The sequence below is a fragment of the Kogia breviceps genome, chromosome 11 (genome assembly GCF_026419965.1).
Source record: "Kogia breviceps isolate mKogBre1 chromosome 11, mKogBre1 haplotype 1, whole genome shotgun sequence".
Lineage (NCBI taxonomy): Eukaryota > Metazoa > Chordata > Mammalia > Artiodactyla > Physeteridae > Kogia > Kogia breviceps.
The window spans coordinates 69,344,819-69,367,239 of NC_081320.1; the positions used below are offsets into that span (position 1 = coordinate 69,344,819).

At 35.8% G+C, this 22,421-nt stretch overlaps 1 protein-coding gene across 17 annotated transcripts in view; it reads right to left on the minus strand.

Moving 5' to 3' along the window:
- Positions 1-22,421, minus strand: part of EML4 (EMAP like 4) — a 154,316-nt gene that overhangs the window by 65,233 nt on the left and 66,662 nt on the right. For 8 of the 17 annotated variants that reach the window (XR_010835572.1, XR_010835571.1, XM_067007684.1 and 5 more), the window contains exons 2-5: positions 21,391-21,573; positions 5,645-5,774; positions 2,338-2,511; positions 347-475 (exon numbers count right to left, since the gene is read on the minus strand). Coding sequence is in view for 10 of the 17 variants with exons in the window: in XM_067007684.1 (XP_066863785.1) it covers positions 347-475; positions 2,338-2,511; positions 5,645-5,774; positions 21,391-21,573 (616 nt within the window). In the remaining 7 variants the exon portion in view is untranslated. Of the gene's footprint in view, positions 1-342; positions 476-2,337; positions 2,512-5,644; positions 5,775-21,390; positions 21,574-22,421 lie in introns of all 17 variants that reach the window. The other 9 variants (XR_010835573.1, XM_067007692.1, XM_067007693.1 and 6 more) reach the window with 3 other exon arrangements.

The window sequence follows — 22,421 nt, forward strand, 5'->3', positions numbered from 1 at the left end:
TTCAGGCATCAGTATTTTTAACAGTTTCTCACTGGTCTAAACTACTAATATACTGTTTCATAAAAGAAGAAATATTCCATTAGGATCACTTAAACAATAAAAGCATAGAAAGAATTTATGAAAAATACTCAAATTTTATGAGATTATTGAAATTTATTATGAGTTCAGAAGCATTAACAGGAAGACAACCTTTTTTAAAGACACAAAAGGAAAAATGCACTTAGAAGAAGAAAGATATAAATACAGATTTTTAGAAATGATTCAAACGTGGCATATAACTGTACATGCAAATGTGATAGTCAAAGAATTAATAATTTTCAGATACAACTTAAGGTATAATACTTACTTGTCTGCATTTTTTATAACTTTTGATATTAATTTTGATGTTGAAACTGCCCTCAGTAATTTATTACGGCTATCGTCTGAATTTTCCCATGAATTATGTGACTTTTCAGCTGTTGGTGGTCGTTTTATGCTGGAAGAAACATATTAGTTTCTTAGAAAAAAATTCTATGAGTAGCAATTGACAGTTTGACTAGAACATAAAAGCAGTAATTAACATTTTCTTAAAGCTAATCCAGAAAAGAGAAGGAAGGATTAGTTGAAAGTTTCTGTGCCTGGATGAGTCAAGGAGCTAAACAAGGCAATTACCAAGTCTGTTTTTAAATTTTCACTATTATTCAGAAGATTCATTAGAACAAATATTACTTGATTAAAAAAAACCCATTTGCTTAAATCTGATTAATTACTCTCAGAATTTATGAAATTGCGTGAATTTGTGAAAAAACCTATACTTATTCAAAATCATTACAAGGCTGCTATTTTCACTTTTTATGTCCTCATGTAATTAAATTATACATGGTACAAATGACAATTTCTAAATAATTGTGGGACTAAAAGTAAAACTCTTGTTTATATCTTTTAGAGTCAATTTTATCCATGAAGTAAAAACAATTTAACACAAGAATGTTATATTATCAAAACTGCTTCCACATATTCATAACTGAAATTTTTTAACTTATAAATGATTTTTTGGCTGCACTGGTAACTGTCCTACAACTCATCCAGCCTTCAATACTTCTTATAATAGTATATCCAAAGAGCAATTCAGAATGGCAAGCACATTTCCAAGAGACCTTAAGAAGCTGAAAAAAAGATCTGGGACAAAGAAGATGCCAAGTCAAATCAGAACCTTAAAGAGATTGATTATAAAAAAAGCCACCTTTAACCACATACAATCCAAAGTTGCAAAACATTAATAAGCTATATCCAAGAAAAACTCCATATCAGACCAGGCAAAAGAATTACAAACCATTTAGATAGCATAAGAATCTGCATGAGACACACAAAGCATTTTAAAAATGTTAAACATGCATCAATCAAGTGAAGGGTGTTGTGTTTTCCCAAATTTCCATTAGAGATTTGAGGCAAAATATTAAGCTAATCAAATAAAAATATATTATAAATCTTTTAGGAATGGATGTCATTTATTTTTATTAAAATCCTAGCCAGTTCTGGGAATGGTTTATATTTTCCTAAGATTTCCAAGAGGAAGTATGATGATAAAATACATCTATACCTAATCATAAAGCTTGAATCAACATCCCTAAAGCAGGCAAATTTCATTAAGTTGGTCTAAATATTTGACTACAAGGCAGCTGTAGTGTTGAACTCCCAGCATGCAGGTTTAGATCCCCAATTTAGGCTCATACACATTGTTAGAATGTTTCTCCCTTCTCCCCTTCTCATAACTTTAAAATATTAATTATTAAAGACACAGAGAGAAGCCCTCAAGCAAGCCTTTAGCATAGAAAAGATTAGGTGAAATGAATTCAATTCTCTACTCAAGCAAGAACTTATCCTCCCAAAACCCAAAACTGAAACTGAGATGCAGTCACAATGAAGAGCCATTTGTTGAGAAGGGCCCTTGCAAGCTGAAGGTTGTAATGATGCCAAAATATGGTGAGGATAACAACATACGGCAATTTTCTATCCATGGCTATAAATTTATGCACAGTTACATATAAATTTAAAAATATTTTATAATTTTACTATAAAAATGTTGTTTTGGTTTTAGAGTAGGTTACTTTTGCCTTCCTTTCATCAAATTGTTTATAACTTAATTTTTTTCCTCCAGTTTTAACTGATAAATATGACCTCAAATTTTCATTCCCCAATGTGTTAAAATACAGATTACATCAACAAAGAAGTGGGGGGAAAAAAAGCCACTAGGCTTTTCTCTTGGAATCCATGGATAGCCAATTTTTTTTCTCAAGTCACAGAATTTAGGTATCGTTACAACCATTCCCTAGCTCTGTACTTGGGGTCAGTTAAAACCTTTTGGTGGGAGTAGAATTCTTGCTTTCTTGAGTTTGTCTGTGTGTTTGGAGAGGCTGTGAAGAGGGCTGGGGAGAAGGTGATGCTCGAATTTGTGGACTTTGATCATTAGAGTGAGATTCCTCTTTTTTTTCTCTCTGTCCTTGTGGTTTTTCTTTCTTTTTTTCTGTACCACTGTAAAATAAAGTATAACATGGAACAACACATATTTAAACAAATAAAAAAGATATATCAAACGATGGAAAAAGTTACTATTATATAATTCAAAATCCTAAATCATACAGCTAATACAATTTATACTGCTTTCATTCAATAATGAAAATATTTCTTTAAAAAAAATCTTCAGTAAAGATTAAAATCTTCAGCAAAGAATTTATTATAATTCTAAGGCAACATATCCTAGGAAGATTGCCCCTTTGGACCAAATTGGCCTCTAATGCATTTTGCCATCTTGGCAAATTTGGAAGGACAGTAGAAGCTCTCTTAACTGACTTCAATTTACCCAAATCAGAGAATTAGTGACACTTTACCTCTGTAAAGCATACTGATGCCCAAGGAACACTAAATGTTCATGTTTTGTAGGTTATTCCCTAACTCCTGTTTCTTCTGTATACTTCTGCTTCCACCAGTTGAGTTTCACACTTACCAAGAGTCAACTGTGTGTTCTCCCCCGAACCTGTTTATGCCAGTTGTACTTGTTATTTTAATGATTAAGTTAATAGAATACAAAGAAAACTGACAAAATGTACATAGGAAAGAGAATGATAATGTCTATGTAAACTAAGCTGAATGCTTTGGAAAGACTCTATAAAAATGAGTTACTAAAAAAAACTGCTGTTAAATTGTGTAGGTGACACAATTATAAAAGATTATGAAAAAAAATCATAGACACAGATGGGTTCTAATTCATATTGTTTTGCAACTTTCAAATTTCTTACTCTGTCTTAAAGAATGAAACTAAAACTTATAAAAAATGATTTATGGGTGTATTTTATGCAAGACAGTCAACAAGCAATCTAATCAGAGATGCATACTTAGAAAGGAAGGGGGAGACTCAGCCTTTCATTAAAAAATTGACAAATGAACATATGTGAACATATTTTAAGTTAAAATATTTAAGATATATAGGTATAAATTCTTATGATTCCACACTTTGACTCTTGAATTAATGAAGCATCTCCTATTCCTGATCATACTGGAAAAGAATCCTTATATTGCACAAACACGACAGTATTACAAAGCAGATGGAATCAATGATTCCAGGGTTGAAAAGGTATAAAACTATCAACTATCTACACTTCTTCTTTTTTTAAAATTTGGTTGCGCCGGGTCTTAGTTGCAGCTGACAGGCTCCTTAGTTGCAGCTTGCGGGCTCCTTAGTTGTTGCATGTGAACCCTTAGTTGTGGCATGCGAACCCTTAGTTTTGGCATGCGAACCCTTAGTTGCGCCATGCATGTGGGGTCTAGTTCCCTGACCAGGGGACTACACTGGGAATGCAGAGTCTTAACCATTGCGCCACCAGGGAAGTCCCTACACTTCTTAACCAAAGGACATTTTTAAATTTGACCATAAGGTACATAAGCTACAAAGAAGTATGTTTAAGAACATTCTGAACAAATATAAGTAGTACATACAATTTAATCACATGATGATAGTGAATAATGTTAAAATATAATTTTGACAGTAACATTTCTTAATCTGATTCATTCTGATACCTTCTGACTTCAGACTGACTTTTTTTTTTGGTTGCGCTGCACGGCATGTGGGATCTTAGTTCCCTGACCAGGGATCGAACCCGTCCCCTGCATTGAAAGGCGGATTCTTTACCACTGGACCACCAGGGAAGTCCCCAGACTGACTTTTGACTGTCTTGTTCATATTCAGTTTTTTAATTATGTGCTGAGAAATACAATTCTACCTCAAAAATATCAGATTAACTTTGCAACTTAAAACTGAGTTAGAAATTACTTCTTTCTTGTTGGTCTTCAAACTATCCTGAATGCATAGTATTAGGCCAGTAGCCTTATGTGGGCCCAGTAGATTTTTCTTCTGGGTTATTTTGAAGCAAAACACAAAGCCCCTGCCTGCACCATAAATTAACAAACTTATCTGGTTTTAGATTGTTGAGTCACTGCTGTACATAATACTGACCACTGCACATAACTACAGCTATGTAAGAAAAATGGGCTGAATCCAAACAATTACTGGACACAAGAAAGTTTATTATTAAAAATTGTATTAAAAATTTCCACTACATATTAGTTTTTCCATAATTTGTCCTTTTCTCCTGAAACTGCGGCAAAGGTAATAAATTTCAGCATGCTTTGGAGGAGAAAGTCTATATTCTGTAACAACAATGACTTTAATGACTGAATTCTAGAAGGGGATTTTTAAAAGGCCTAAATATCTTGTCATTTCTTCACCATTCCTGTGGTCAAATGTCTGGTTAACATCTGTAAATACACACTGTTAAATAATTCAGTCACTGGCATTAGTTTATTGAGGCAACCATTTTCCATCAGCACATTTTAAATATTATTCTATTACTGAAAGTTTTTCTTCAATCATTCTTTGAAGAAAACAGCTATAAGATTATGTGGCTGATCTCTTATGGTCTCTCCAAACTCTATATGGAATAATTTGCTGGGTATTACACAAAAGCAGAAAAATCCAGTAAGCAATTTTATTGGAACACACTGAATTAATTAATTGATGAAAAGAACATAGAGAACGTAGTCCACTGAAACTTTTATATTACAATATTTCCACTGCCCTCCTGCCCACCACCCCTAACATACACACACAAACACACAACACAGTAATATAACATTTTGAATTAAGCCTCAATTTTATAGTCATGATTAAAAAATAAAAGTTACAGCATTTAAACTCTCACTAATATACATATATACTGAAGATTCTACTCCTTTAAAAATGCTATATCAAATGTATCACTTGACATGGAAAATTCACTTATATAATTACATTAAATATAGTGATGTTTATCACATTAACAAATGCCTATTAAAAAGAAACAATTAAAAAGAAACAAAACCAAACCAGGAAATGAAACTGCTTGCTGCCTTTAGTAAGAACCAAAAGCTTCCTCACACTACTCCATAGGTGTGATGAATGTAAACTCAGCAAGTACAGGCTGGATATCTCTGCATTCAGAGACAAAGAATTTAAAGGACATGCTCACCTGAATTCCATACAGCTCTATTTCACATTCTTTTCAAAAGTAGACTGAGTTATCACATTCAATTTTGCAATGTTAGCTTTTTTTTTTTTTAAACAAATGCATACCTTTTAGCAGCAGATGAAAGAGTTTCTTTTCTTGCGATTGAAACAGAGCTGGTGTGACTTGGTTTTCTGTTTGCACCACTCCCATTGGTTATACAGGACATGGAAATAGCTTCTCGAATGCCTGGCTGGCCTAGATACGGTTAAGAAAAAACTTTAAAAATCAAACTTCAAAATATTCCTCAAAGACAGGAGCTTAAAAAATTAAGTCCAATAGTGTTTAAGTCCATTAAGTCCGCTAGTAAGCAGACTGTCCCCCCCATATACAGCATACAATATTATTATTCTTCAATAAATGTTTATTGTGTATACAGATAAGAAAGGAATGAGTGCATAAAGATAAACATTTGTAAACTGAGACAATTCTATGTGGTATATATAAAGTTATAATTTATTTGGAAAAAGTAAATAAAAAGACAATGAAATATTTATTTCCTCTATAGAACAATGAACTTTGCTGACTTGTACACCCAACTTTAATTAGCTACATCTCCAGTATGGTCTATAGTTCAAAAGGAAATGAATAAGATCTGGAGGTCTCAGAGGAATCCATCATGCAGCATACAATATTACTGTCTGAAGATTTAATCTCATCAAAATAGATCTATAGAAAAGCCATGTTAAATTAAATTGCTAAATTGCAACTAGAGTCATTCTCTCTAGCTAAACGGTTTGCTATTCACACACAGCAGCTTTAAAGTGCATGATTCAAAGCTATGCCTCAAGTAAACCACAACTCCCCACATATCAACAATTTTCAGAAATAGCTCAGGTTCTGTTGAAATTTAATTAGAAATCCTAGGAATCATAAATGCTGAATCTTAGAATATTGTTCCATATAAATAAAGCATAATTATGTAAAATAACCTGTTATCTTAATTTAAGTAGAAGGTTTGGAACATTTATTCCAGTATTCCAATAATCCATGTGACAGATATGCTGCTATGGTCAGGAAGACTCACAGTCACAAGATAAAACAGCCACATCTACTAAGGGGCAAGTTTATCTAAAAATTTGGGAATAAAGAATAATTTTGAATTTTTGTACTCAAGTTTTCTCACATGCACACAAGAAAACCTAACTTTTATATCTGGCTTTCATGTTTGTTTGCTTCACTTCATAAAAGCACAGAAAGCAAAAACATTTATGTATAGAGCCTAAAATATTTCGCACCCTAGAATGTTACATATACGATAGTATAGCACTGCATTTCTGACAAAAACATGCTGTTGGGAGCCACTTATATCATAATCATCTAAAGTACTTCCTTAATATTGAGATTCCTAGACCCTTCCTCAGACAGAATGAATTAGAAGAGAGGAAGGAGGAGACCTACTGTATTGATTTTTCAAACTTCCTAGGAAATTTTTCACATATAATAAGGCACAATAACCCCTAAATTAGGCTAATATCACTGGTCATTAGATCAAATAGGTGACTTCTTGTTATATTGACTCTTTCTTTTTACTCTGGTAAAATATTCATAAAATTTACCATTTTAACCATTTTAAAATGTGCAACTCCGTGGCATTTAGTATATTCACAACGTTAGGCAACCACCACTACTATCCAGGTCTTTATTGCTAGCTTTGGCTTTTTTTTTTTTTTTTTTCCTATTTCCTTAAGATTAAAGTTAGGTTATTGATTTGAGATCTTTCTTCTTTTTTAATGCAGGCATTTACAGCTATACATTTTCCTCTGAGCACTGCTTTTGTTATATCAACATCTGATTTCTGAAATATAATTTTTAAAACTTGTTACACAAAAAACCCATCAGCCACTATATTAAAAAAAACCATATATAATCTAAAATCCACTTCCCATGCTCTCTTCCAATGTTCCAAACTTCATTTCAAAAAAAGAGACCAATTATACCCATTAGGATGGCTATTATAAAAACAAACATATAGCACAGGGAGCTCAGCTCGGTGCTCTGTGAGGACCTAGATGGGTGGGATGGGTGGAGGGGGTGGGAGGGAGGTCCAACAGAGAGGCGATATATGTATATGTATAGCTGATTCACTTTGTTGTACAGGAGAAACTAACACAACATTGTAAAGCAACTATACTCCAATAAAAAAACGAACAAAAATAACAAGTGTTAGCAAGGATGTGAAGAAACTGGAATCCTTGTGTATTCCTAGTAGGAATGTAAAATGGTACACATGATGTAGAAAACAGTATTCGCTGTTTCTCAAAAAATTAAACATGGAAGTACCATTTGATCTGGCAATTCCAATTCTAGGTATATACAACCCAAAAAATTGAAAGCAGGGAGTCAAGCAGATATCTGTATACCCATATTCATAGCAGCATTACTCACGATAGCCAAAAGGTGGAAACCACCCAAATGTCCATTGACAAATGAATGGTACATATATACAATGGCATATTATTCAGCTTAAAAAAGGAATGAAATTGTGAAACATGCTACAACACGGATGAACCCTGAAGACATTATTCTAAGTGAAATAAGCCAGATGAGAAGAAAAGGGCAAATATTGTATGATTTCATTATATAAGGTACCTGGAGTAGTCAAATTCATACAAACAGAAAACAGAATGGCAGTTGCTAGGGGCAGGGGGGTGGGCAAGGGAGAGGAGTGGATGGATACACACTTTCAGTTTGGAAACGTGAAAGAGTTCTAGAGATGGATGGTGGCGATGGTTGCACAACAATGTGAACGTGTTTAATGCCACTGAACTGTACACCTAAAAATGGTTAAAGGGGTAAATTTTATGTTCTATATATTTTACCACAATAAAAAATGTTAAAAAAAAATCAACATATCACCACTGTTTCTAAGTCCTACAGTTTACTGTTGAAGTCTTCAAATGCTTTCAAGGTATCCTGTGAAACTACCATTCATCTTCACAGGATTAGATGACAGTGTTATGCCTCACAGTTTTGATCAGTCTCAGGAGGCTCTCTATTCTCTATTCTAGGCTCATCCTCAACACTTACTCAAAAAAGACAAGAGGGCTCCCCTGGTGGCGCAGTGGTTGAGAGTCCGCCTGCCGATGCAGGGGACATGGGTTCGTGCCCTGGTCCGGGAAGATCCCACATGCCGCGGAGCGGCTGGGCCCGTTAGCCATGGCCGCTGAGCCTGCGCGTCCGGAGCCTGTGCTCCGCAACGGGAGAGGCCACAACAGCGAGAGGCCCGCGTACCGAAAAAAAAAAAAAAAAAGACAAGATATCTTTTGATGTCTTGGCCATTTCAAGGCCTATATATAATGGTTTCCTTTTTATTATTCAATATAAAGGTTTCCAACTACTGAGCCAGTTACAAAGTTTACTCTATAAAGTAGTAACAATTAAAAAAATTGAAATGTTTGTGCAATTATCTAGTTATTTTATTATCTTTATCATGTAAAATAAATGGAAAAATAGAAAAATGAAGATGCTGATGCGAATAAAAAGGTAGGTCTCAATACACAATATATGATTGAAAATTATCAAGTACTGTATGTTGAAAATGACAAACCTTTAGCCTAAACTGAATTCTCACTGAATTTGGTTGACTGTATAGGCACTTGTGAAAGAAAACAAAATTAAAAACAACACTGGAGAAATTTTGGAGCTACACCACAGACAGAAGTACAAATGATTTTATTATATTTTATTTTCTTTATCAGAACCCCCCCGAACATACACACATGATGTAAGCCTTTCAGGAATGAATTATCCTTTAATGTTCTCTTTCTGAAGAACTGGAGTGTAGCAGTGAGATAGGTTGTGGATCACAGTTACTTCTGAATTTTCTGTTTTAAATTATTTTAGATCCTCTCTTATAAACAAATATGTAAACAGAGAAAAGTTACTTCATGTTCTTTTACTTCAAGGAGAAAGAAGAGCTTGTATTTCATACACACCAAGCTAGCAATTGTCTCCAACAGAAAAACAAACACATTCTCCCAGTTAGTATAAATGGGATACTCTCTTGAGTTTCTAAATATTCTGATTATGGTCACAATTTGCATGAGGAGTAATAAGTCCTCTGTAACTCATTTAGAATTTAATAACCTGTAGGTATTCTATTTGCTAAACAGCAGCAAGTTACTAGCATTGTTCAACATATATATACATAATTCTGTATATAGGTATAATTTATAAATACATACAGTTGTCCCTCGGCATCCATGGGTAACTGGTTCCAGGATACCCCCTTCCCATATGGATACCAAAATCCACGATGCTCAAGTCGTGGGCCAACTATACCATGCCATTTTATATCAGGGACTTAAGCATCCTAGGACTTTGAGCATCCGCCCTCAGGGGTCCTGGAACCAATCCCCTGTGGATACTAATGGTGACTGTACACTCAAAATAACTCCTCGATTCTGTATTCCCCCTAATCACCCCACCCCTGACATATGCACCCACCCACCCCCATTCCAAGTCTAATACAGTATTTGGAAAAGAGTCAGTGGTCTACACTTTCCTATCTGTACCTCACTTCTGCAATCTGGTTATCATCTAACCACTTCATAGAAACTTTTCTTGCCAAGATCACCAATGACTTTCTTTCCACTAAATTCAATGGTTATTTTTCAGTCCTTATCTTGCTCAAATTTTCTTCAGCATCTAATATTGCTGACTATTCAGGCAAGGACAGTATTTAAGTAAGGACAATGTCCTTAGTTTCTAGGACATTGCCCTTGGCTGAATTTCTTCTTAGCTCTGACCATTTCTTCTCTCATTTGCTGGATATTCTTTTCTTGCTCAGATTTTATCTTGACTCTTCAGTTATCTCACAATTTTTTATATGTAACGGCTACTGAACAGCTCCCCATGAATGTATGTGTCCCTCCTCCCACCAAACAGAACAAAAACTGGTACTCTGTGATATACTTTCTTCATGGTGAAAGACCTTACCACCCATTCACTGTACGAACCAGAAAACAAGAAATCAGGTTTGATTCCTCCATTTCCTTACTGCCAACATTCAGTGGGTGACTAAGTCCTCTGTTGCATCTGTAACTCTTTAAAAAAATATTCCCCCCAGTTCTGTTGAGATAAAACCGACATACAATAAGTTGCACATACATAAAGTGTATGATTTACTAAGTTTTGACATACATATATGCCTGTGAAACAATCTCCACAATCAGGATAGTGAACATGGCCATTAAGTCTCTAAAGTTTCCTTGAGCCCCTCTGTAATCCATCTCTCCCTCCCTCACTCTTATCCCCAGGCAACCACTGATCTACTTCCTATCACTATAGTTTGCATTTTCTAAAATTTTATATAAATGGAATAATACAGTATATATAGATAGATAGATTTGCCTTTATTTATTTATGGCTGCGTTGGGTCTCGGTGGCTGCGCGCAGGCTTTCTCTAGTCGCAGCAAGCAGGGGCTACACTTTATTGTGGTGCACGGGCTTCTCATTGTGGTGGCTTCAGTAGTTGTGGCGCATGGGCTTAGCTGCTCCACGTCATGTGGGATCTTCCCGGACCAGGGATCAAACCTGTGTCCCCTGCATTGGCAGGCAGATTCTTCACCACTGTGCTACCAGGGAAGTCCCCAATTTGCATTTTCTTAATTCCAAAGGTGTTAAATATATTTTAATGTACTTATTTGACTTCCACAAATATATTTTTTGGTGAATTGTCTATTCAAATCTTTTGCTTTTTAAAAAATGGGTTGTCTTCTTCTTTTTTTTTTTTTTTTTTTTTAATTTTTTTAGCTGCGCTGCATGGCTTGCAGGATCTTAGTTCCCTGACCAGGGATCGAACCCGGGCCCCTGCAGTGAAAGCACTGAGTCCCAACCTCCGAACCACCAGGTAATTCCCAAATGGGTTGTCTTCTTAATAACTGAGTTTTAAGATTTTTAAATATATTCTAGTTAAACTCCTTTGACAAATATATGTTTGGCAAATATTGTCTACCATTATATAGCTTGCCCTTTTATTTTCAAGATAATCTTTGGAAGAATAGATTTTAAGATTTTGATTGTTTAGTTAATTGATTTTTCTCTTATTATTTGTATTTGTTTGTGTCCTATTTAAGACATCTTTGCCAAACTCAAGGACATTGAGATTTTCTCCTGTATGTATTTTCTTACAGAATTTTTAATGCTTTTTAAAAAATAAATTTATTTATTTATGGCTGCGTTGGGTCTTCGTTGCTGCGCGCGTGCTTCCTCTAGCTGCAGTGAGTGGGGGCTACTCTTTGTTGCGGTGCGCGGGCTTCTCAATGTGGTAGCTTCTCTTGTTGTAGAGCATGGGCTCTAGGCATGTGGGCTTCAATAGTTGTGGCACGCAGGCTCAGTAGTTGTGGCTTGCGGGCTCCAGAGCGCAGGATCAGTAGTTGTGGTGCACGGGCTTTGTTGCTCTGTGGCATGTGGGATCTTCCCGGACCAGGGATCAAACCCGTGTCCCCTGCATTGGCAGATGGATTTTTAACCACTGCACCACTAGGGAAGTGCAATTTTTAATGGTTTTAGTCCTCACATTGAGGTCTACGATCCATTTTGACTTAACCGTTTATAATTATCTGTAATCTATCTGGAAACCTTACCTGTTTTGTGATCCTTGCATATATCCCCATGCTTAGCACTGTGCTTGAATCCTAGAAAGCACTTAATCAATACCTAAATGACTAAATGAATGCATATTCGCCACTACTGCCTCAGATTTCTCTTTCGGATTATGTTCAGTTTCTCTATTCTCCCTTCTAGCAGTACTATTAACTTGCTCTTAATGCATTCTGTACACCATGCCAGAATACCTTTCTAAACAAGCTGTATATCTTTGAATTAATATGCCATCAATTGTAATATGTACCATTATCACGAACAGCATTAGAAAGAATCGTCACTTATGAGAACTGTAAGACACAATCAATAGTAAGATGCATTATAATTCCAGAGATGTTAAAATGCAAGAAATATAGCAATCTTAGAATTAATGGATTAGTGTAACTCTACCTGTCATTCTTCAATTTAAAATCCTTTAATGGATCTCCAGTCCCCTCAGGATAAAAACTAAATTCCTTAGCAAGGCATAAGAAAACCTTTCACTATGGGCCCTCTCCACAAGTTGAGGCTCATTTTTTGACACTCCCAACCTCACACCTCATGCTTCAGTTTATTCTGAACTCCTAAATTAAGTACTTTTACTCCCCTGCACTGTGCACTTGGATGGTCCTTCTCTCTGGCATATGCTAGTCACCCCTGCTTGCCTAAATTAACATATATTCATCATCCATCTACCCATCAAATATTTACTCAGGGTCTATTATTATCCTAGTCTTTTGTTTTCAAGAGAATATAAGGGAGCCAGGGCATCAAGGAATTAAAATCTTGCAAGAGAATCACACTAGCAATGAAAACGTGGTAAGTACAAAAACAAAGTGATCATAAAAGTACAAAGAAAAGACACATAATTCTGTAAGGATGATTAGAGACACAGAGCTCAAGAATGGCTTCCTAGAAAAAAATGCAGAACAAAGTCTTAAGGAATAAGTAAGAGATAGCCAGGTAAAAGGGAGGTAATGAAATACTGGGATATTATTCCAGTGTGTGTAAAGGAACAGAAAGAAGGTAACAGCAAAGTGGGGTATGTAAGTGTGTATGGCATGGGGGCGGGGTAGACAAAAAGCTCTTTATGTGGTGAGAACGTAGAACAAGAAAGGGCAGAGTCCAGATGGTAGAGGAAAGTCCAGATGGTAGAGGTAAGCAGGAGTTAGATCATGGAGATTTTATCTATAGGAAATAGAGACCACCAAAGGGTTTTAAGCTGAAAAAAAGACTTCAATTTACATTTAGAGAAATCCTAGTGGCTATGTGAAGAGCAGATTCCAGGGCAGTGGTCTAAGCATAGCACGATGGGGACCTGAAACAAGTGCTAGGTAGCATAAATGGAAAGTAGGAGGCAGTTTTAAGAAATATTTAGGTCTTAAAAGATGATGATTTCAGTTTGGGGAAATTTTACATTTATAAATCCTGAGGGACATACAAGCAGTACAATCTAATGAGTAGAAAGATAATTCTTAACTGATCAAGTCTAGAATATAGATTAACAATTTGGGAACTGGCACCAGTACGTGGATGTTAAGACCATGAAGGAAGATGAATGCTGATTTCATCTCCTGCAAGGAACCTTCAATCCAGTTTCGGTTAGGAGCTCCCACAACACCCTAAATTTACCTTTTACTACCAATTATTATATAGTTTTATAATTATTGACTTAGCTGTCCTCTCAGTTTACCTAAGGCCCTGTGGAGGCAAAAGTCAGTATCTTTTATTTCTTTAATCTCCAGCACCTAAAACAGTGCCTAGTGCATTGAAAACATGAAGGAAAGAGACAACTGTCAATACAGTAAGTGGTGTGAAGTAATATTAATTATCAAGCACTTGCTGAATGCTAAGCATTGTTATCCTAAGTACGCATAATTAAGTCATTTAATCTTCACTGTAATCCTGAAAGGGATTTACTATTATCATTCCGGTTTTGCTGATGAAAAAAACTGAAGCCTAGAGAGATTATTAACATACTCAAGGTTATACCGTTAATAGACAGTAAAATCAAGATTTGAGTCCAAGAAGAAGGAATGGTAAGTAAGTGGAAAGAAATAATTCTGCCTTGTGGAGAGTGACATTTTGAGCTTCGCCGGGATAACAGATAGGAATTCACCAGATGGAGTAGGGGGAAAAGGAAATTCTAAGCAGAGAACAGTACTAAATCATCAAGGTCCCCAGATATTTACCTAAATAGCAAGAAAAGACCAAAATAAGATTTTCATGGTCATTTTCCATCCTACAGCTTAATTTCAGATAACTCTCAGTACTGGGAATCCTTAGTATTTGTATAAATGAGTGAATGATCTCCCAAGGTAGAGGCAATGAGTTAAGTAAAGCAGGTGCAGAAAACAAAAAGGAACATGGGTGAATGATTGTCACCTGAGAAGTCTAAAGTACATTCTTTGAAATTTAGAATATTAGGAAGCTAACTGGAAGAAAGGAGCATAAAAATGATTATTGCAGTACACAAATTTATAACTAGAATGCATCATTAGCTATATACATCACATGTATGTATGTTTGTACATATAAATCCCTCTCCCCCAAGCCTTGGGCATTATAAAGTCTAAGCCACAACGCTCTCAAACATCAGCCTGCAAGACTGGAAGCAACGGTGACCTCTAGTAACGAAAGGTACAAAAGTAGTTCAATTTCTGAGCAGCAACCCAGCTGAAATAAGAGAAATTTAGGCTAAAAGTCTATAAACCAGGAAGGTACTAATTTAGTTTTAATCACAGTTTCAGTTTTAACCATCATAATGCCAGGGTTGAAGGCCAATGATAAATTTTATACTTTACCTTACTTTATCATGAAATAAGAATACTAATCATTATTGTTTATATTCCTTGATGATAGACCTAAGCAGATGAACTTTCTGATACCTTAGCCTGACAGTTCCTAAATGCTAATGAATTTCACTGAACTCTAGAGTCACATAGTAAAGTTACCACTAGGGACTGTTGCTTATGTTGCAAATCTGAAATCCATCTTGCTACCCTCATCTGTAATACCCTCTTATTCTTGCATCTATCCCAATCCCTCCATCCAAAGAGTAATTTAAAAAATAACTTCCTACTTCTATAACTTTCTTTTTCGCACATTTAATTTAACAAACATTTATTGAGTCATTCTAAGGCTAGTTAGGTTAACAAACTGTCCCTGCCTCCAAATAGTTTATAATCCAGCGAGAGCAACAAATATATACACCAAAAGAAACATATAATAAAATTTTAAAACAATTCTAACAAGAAACAAAAAATAGATCATTTTCAGGAATTAATTTGAGGCCCTAAAGAATGGGAAAATTTTTTATCAGGAGAAAGGTAAAGATGGTCTATGAAGGAAGAACTTTAGTTAACACTCAAAATCTTTTTTCTCAGATTCCCTATCATATGCCACAGAGCTCCAACTGCATACCTCTCCACTCTCTTCACATTTTCAAGCTCCGTGCCACCTTTTTCAATCTGTCAATTACTTTGCTTCATTCTTTGAAAAGACTGAGGACTACATGTACTTCCTCAAGTTCTATCTTTTCCATTTAGAGTTTTATATGTACTTTTCTCCTTTCCTCTTGTTTCACAGGAAGGTGTACTTTAGTCCTCTTGACTCTTTTAAAGTATATTTTGAGAAAAAATGACCAAAGAGCATTTGACTCTCATAGAGAAATGGAGCTCTATAAATGGTAATTGCTGCCTGGTCCGAGGCAATATCCACCCATTTACTGTCATATACAAAGAGCAGCTTAGAAGTCTTTGATCTGTTGTCAAAATAATAAGATACTCTCCCGCCCCCTACCATAAGTATGAATCATTTTAGTTAGCCTAAAGGCCCCACCAAGGAAATTCACACCTTCTAACCTGATTAATATAATTTACTTATTAACAACATTTACAGCAAACTCATGACAATCCCCGTCTTCTCCCAAATGTTATTTGTAGCAAGAGCCAAATGATACAGATCTGTGCCTGTACACTATCCCATAGTCTATATAATTAGGAAAGTTTTTTTGGGAGAACTGACATCCTCTAAATTTCAATTTTGCCTCTGGGCTCTGTCATTTCTCAAGTAGCAGTCACAGTGCTTGATATTTCTGGTTTACCAACAGCTTCCTGGTTTAAAATGACAGTTTCCCACCTTCAGATAATTTGACGCCTGTGTTTTTATACCTCTGTGTACTAACAGCTTGTCTTCACATATTGCCACTGGGTTGTATTCTCAAATTACATTCATTTGGTCACCCCAAGAGGTCTTAATGGGTTTCCCAGGAACCAGCTGTGACATAATTTGTCTTCCTGGCAGTTAAAACTGCCAGTGTTCCCTGGGCCTTCCCTTTTGCTCCAAAGTACAGGTAATTTTTTTTCTTTTGGCAAGGATTCAGCTGCAACTGGTGCATATATTATGAACATATGCCGTCAAAAGGAAAGAATTCTCCAACAGAAGAGAAAGTACATGAGAAATTTAAATGACTGGCCACCTTAAAAACTATTGGGAAAACTTTCGACCTAAGTGTCTGACATAATATATTCAAGAAAAAATGGGGTTTAGCTTTTAATACTGCTGGCACACTGGAGAGGACAAACTAAAAGAACAGAACTAAAAATATTGAAATGACTAGAGAGGTGTGTTTCTGATTTTGGCATTTACTGAATGGCAATACTATTATGAAATGACAGAGAATGTCGCTAACCCATTAGCATACACATTTAGTTTTAGCCATACCTGAAGCCAAGTCATGTTTCCATATCACCACCACCTATAGCAAAAGTATGTAATAGTTGTCTTCATCAATAAGGAAGCTGAACTATACTTTTAACCACAGCTTCATAAAAGGTTTCCACCTATTTATCCATGGTGGTTTAGTCTCCCCTCTAAAGAAAAATCCTCTAGAAATTCTAAATATCTTAAGAAAATGGTAGTGATTACTGTCCTGTCAGTAATTTGTGTGAAAGTGAATACTACAAATTCTAATTTCACAAGGGACTAAAACATTTCCATATAAAATTTTTCTACAGTATCAGAAATGATTTTACTTTTTTTAAAAAAAATTGAGGTATAATTGACATATAACATTATATTAATTTACTTTTTAATTGATGGAGAAAATACAAAATCCCTGCAAAATAATTTCATTGTTTCTAAAAAATTTTTTTCATTTGTTAGAAAATATTTTGCTTAAAGTGTTTATTCCAAATATTTATACCATTAATATATTAATCCTGTTTTGTCAAAACTGATGGTTGATCTTTTTAAGGTTACATACAAATGACAATAGTGAAGAATCACTTAATATTTCTTTTCCAATTACTTTCTATAGTATACTATATATAAATTTCAAGATAAAGCTGTTTAGAATTGCAAATAATAAAATTAACAAAACTTTAAATATGTATTTCTCTTGATGTGTTAATATCAATATTAGAGAACATAATTGGTCAGGCAAGTTTTTTCACTAATGGGAAATACAGTGGTTAATCCTTAATGAATTATGCTCATTTCTTAAATAATATTTCCCCAAATTATTATATAATCAATCTTCTCCCCAGCAATCCATTTTATATCCACCAATTCAAAGCCTGTGTCTAAGGTAACAAAGTAACTTACAAGAATATTCACTAGTGGACTCCATTCCAAAATGTGAACCACATCAGCATATTATAAGAACGGCAGTCAAAGTAAACTTATGACTACGTGGAAAGAAAAAGTTCCAGTGTAGAAGCTGCAGGTGGCTCCAGAACTGGATAAATCTCCACTAAAGAGCCTGTAACAAAACTGATTCTAAATTCACTTTACAGACAAAGGAATTATGAATGACAGCTAGAAAAGGACAACTTACAGAAAGTATGTTCCTAGGGCATAGAAACGCCAGCTATTTAAACTGTGATTTGTATTTCATGAAACTGAAACAGGTAGGTGCTAAGGAACTGATGTGTCATACAAAATATCGTCTGTATGCCAAATTAAAAAAAGAGCAGTCCTTAAATTTCTCTATAAATATTTCTTTACTGAAATACCTTACTTAGTAAATAAACAATGAGAGAAAACGTTTAATTTTTTCTCAACACAAGATTATAATGTATATTGTTTTAGAATAAAACTTTTTTAAAATTGTAGGTTAATACAAATTATTTAAAATAAGCTTTTAAAATGAGATAATAACCAAATGCTATGTCATTTTGTCTTATAGGATTTAAAAATACTTTAATATAGAGCCAGAAGCTGAGGGTACACATATTAATTATAGAAACCTGTTCTTCTCTCTTTATGCAGTTTACCTTCTCTGTAAAGCCCATATACATTAATACTCCAACAACTCTAGAATCCTCTTAGAAAAATCAATTTATAACCAAATAAGTTTTTTTTTCCTGGCTTGATCTTGGCAATCCTCAAAGTTGGTTCGCAAAATATTAAAAACCCATTTATAACATTATTAACCAAAGTGGTTTCAATCAAGTCTTTTGCCAAACTCTCAGGTCCCTTACTTATCCCATGCCACTGACACATTTATCTTACTAACCAGTTATGGAAAAGAACCATCCTGCTATCTAACTCTCCACTATTAACACAAAGGCTCGGAGTGCTGGAGGGTGGGAGGTATGAGAATGGGAATCAGAAAACCAGGCAGAATGAATGCCCCTCCCTCAAAGTTTCACACCTCAGAAGCCGGTACCCTCAGGGTCTCTGAGCATTTCTTTCATGTTTGTGGCCTTCCATTCTCTACTCTCTAACCATTCCAAATGTCTGACTCCCTTTTTTTTTTTTTTCACCAGCCAGGAACTGCCTTACTTTCCTAAAGGGCATCACTATCTCCTGAGGAGAAAGTGATAAGGAATGAAACTTCCAGCCCTGACAACTGTGAATATATATCAACCTCCACTTTGTTTTATCTCTTTCCATTCTATTGGAATGGATATCTCAATATTCAGAAGTGGTCTTTTTTCCATCTAAGACTAATGGTTTTTAACTTGCTCTAACATCCCTTCGCAAACTCTCAGGGAACTTGCCTCAATAACCACCACCCCTCCCCCACCAACATCATCTTCCTCTCTGCTGCCTTTTTGTCCTCACTGTATTTTTCTGCTCCCGTCTATAACGTCTTAAAAAATAAAAATAATTAAAACTGGTCTTCGATTTAGCATCCTCTTCTACTACCCTCACCCTCTTCCCCTCTCAGGTTAATTTTCTGAAAAAAGTGGCTGCTACAGTTGCTGCTCTTAATTCCAGAGTTCTCCTCAATTCCTGCTTCTCAAAATACTGCAATTAGATTTGTAATACTATCACTCCACTAAAATTCCTTTTGGAGAGGTTTCTAATATTCTCATAAATGTCAAATCCAATGGTTACCTCTCAGTCTTTGTTTTACTTGACCTCTTTGTAGCAGCTGGCAACATGAATCACTCTTTCTTTGCTATGCTGAAATATTGGAGCTCCTGAAAGAACTATCCTGAGCCACTTTCTTGTTTTACATCCTCCTTCTATGGCTTCAACTATCATCCATAAGCTGAACATTCCCCAATTTTTATTCCTAACTAAGACTAGCCTGAGCACTAGACCTATAATTTAGCTATCAATATGTATCTATCTATAAACCACACATACCTCAAACTCAACATTCGGAAACTGAATTCATAATCTTTCTTCCACATCTGCTCCTCATATTCTGGTCAACTATCTAACCTCCAGCTAAAACCTAGGAGTTATGTAAGACTCCTCCCTAGGTTAATCATCTGCGTTGACATATTACAGTAGAGAGGTAAGCTGATGAATCTTTTCCTTTTCCCATTGCCAAGTGGGGATAATCATGCCTATGTCCATCTACGCTACCAAGAAATCAGTGAGATATATGAAATGATATGTTTGACTGTTTGATTCATGTGAAAGAATTTAAGATTCCTTCTGGGTGGTTGGAAGAAGAGAAAGGCTACATGACATCTGCTCCAAACTCAGAGTAACAAGGTCCTGATAACAGTTTATTTCAGTCTGTGAAAATCCCCAATGTCTAGGAGTTAAAATTTCCATTGGGGCTTCCCTGGTGGCGCAGTGGTTGAGAGTCCGCCTGCCGATGCAGGGGACACGGGTTCGTGCCCCGGTCCGGGAAGATCCCACATGCCGCGGAGCAGCTGGGCCCGTGAGCCATGGCCGCTGAGCCTGCGCGTCCGGAGCCTGTGCTCCGCAACAGGAGAAGCCACAACAGTGAGAGGCCCGTGTACCGCAAAAAAAAAAAAATTAAAATAAATAAATAAATAAATAAATAAAAATAAAATAAAATTTCCATTGAACTGGCGTTGGCAGTAAGTTTGAGTTTAAATTAAATTCTTCATGATTCTGCTAATGACCACAGAAGGCTTAGAATGAAGCTATATGAACTATAATGCTTTAAATTCTTTCTGTAATGATAAGAGTTCATTTAAAAAGTATGAGTGCCTACCTGCTATGTTCAACATACAATGTGAAGTCTATGGGAGACACAAAAAGATGATTCAGTTCCTGCCCTCAGTAAGTTTCTTTTAAATTTAATTTTATTTTATATAGCAGGTTCTCTTTTTCTTTTTAATTAATCAATTTATTTTTTGGCTGTATTGGGTCTTTGTTGTGGTGCATGGGCTTCTCATTGTGGTGGCTTCTCTTGTTGTAGAGCACAGGCTCTAGGCGCGTGGGCTTCAGTAGTTGTGGCACAAGGGCTCAATAGCTGTGGCTCATGGGCTCTAGAGCGCAGGCTCAGTAGCTGTGGCACACGGGCTTAGTTGCTCTGCGGCATGTGGGATCTTCCCATACCAGGGCTCTAACCCATGTCCCCTGCATTGGCAGGCAGATTCTTAACCACTGCGCCACCAGGTTCTTATTAGTTATCAATTTTATACATATTAGTGTATATATGTCAATCCAAATCTCCCAGTTCATCCCACCCCCTCTGCACTCAGTAAGTTTGTTATGTAGCTGAAAGATACTAAATTCACACAAACACTATGACATAAAAGCCAGTAAGTATAATCAGTGGTATTACTCCAAAATTCTCAATTTAAAATAATAAACTTTCAGAATTTCTTAGGAATAAAGAAAAAGGAAATGGAAAATAAACTATAATCATAAGTAATCCAAAAGAGAAACTATAGTTTTATATTCCCAATCTTAATGTCACTGAAAAAATACACGTTTAATATATTATTTCAAAGAAAATGTTGCAAAAAGCAAAACTCTTCCTACTTATAACACACTTAATTACCTTTACTTGGGACTGATTTTTTCACTGAGGCTACATGATCTTCAGAGATTGTAAGACGCCTCAAAACATCAGCCAATGCTGCCTTTAGCACAGTGATTTCATCTTCTTGTTGTTGAACTCGTAACTCAAGGGCTGAGAGGCGATCTTGAACATCAGAAGTACTTGCAGCAGAAATACTATCATCTATAAAGAAAAGAAAATATGGAATATTTAAAAAGTAAATTTCTTGGGCTTCCCTGGTGGCACAGTGGTTGAGAGTCCGCCTGCCAATGCAGGGGACGTGGGTTCGTCCCCCAGTCCGGGAAGATCCCACATGCCATGGAGCGGCTGGGCCCGTGAGCCATGGTCGCTGAGAGTGCGCGTCCGGAGCCTGTGCTCTGCAACGGGAGATGCCACAACAGTGAGAGCCCCGCGTACCGCAAAAAAAAAAAAAGTAAACTTCTTAAGAATCTAATGACATATAAGGAAAACTATACCAGATAAGTCTTTTTTTTTTTTTTTTTTTTTTTTTTTTTGTGGTACGCGGGCCTCTCACTGTCGTGGCCTCTCCCGTTGCGGAGCACAGGCTCCGGACGCGCAGGCTCAGTGGCCATGGCTCACGGGCCTAGCCGCTCCGCGGCATGTGGGATCCTCCCGGACTGGGGCACGAACCCATGGCCCCTGCATTGGCAGGCGGACTCTCAACCACCGCACCACCAGGGAAGCCCAGATAAGTCTTTTAAAAGATGAGAAAAATTGGAAAAAAAAAATTTTTTTTGCACAGATTAATTTCTGTAAAGATTTTCATAGCTACTTGAACTAATTTAAGATAGTAAAAGTTAATACAGCTGACATATAATTAAAATTATGAAAATTTTCCCATGGTCAAATTTTTCATATTTATACCATCACCTTAATAGTTTTTTCACCAAAATATCCCCTAAATATATCACTCTGTAGACATTTGGAAACTTGCAAGACTGTAAACTATTCAAAGCATCCTTCTTACTTATTATATCATTATCACAATTATTTATGAAAATAAGGAGTAC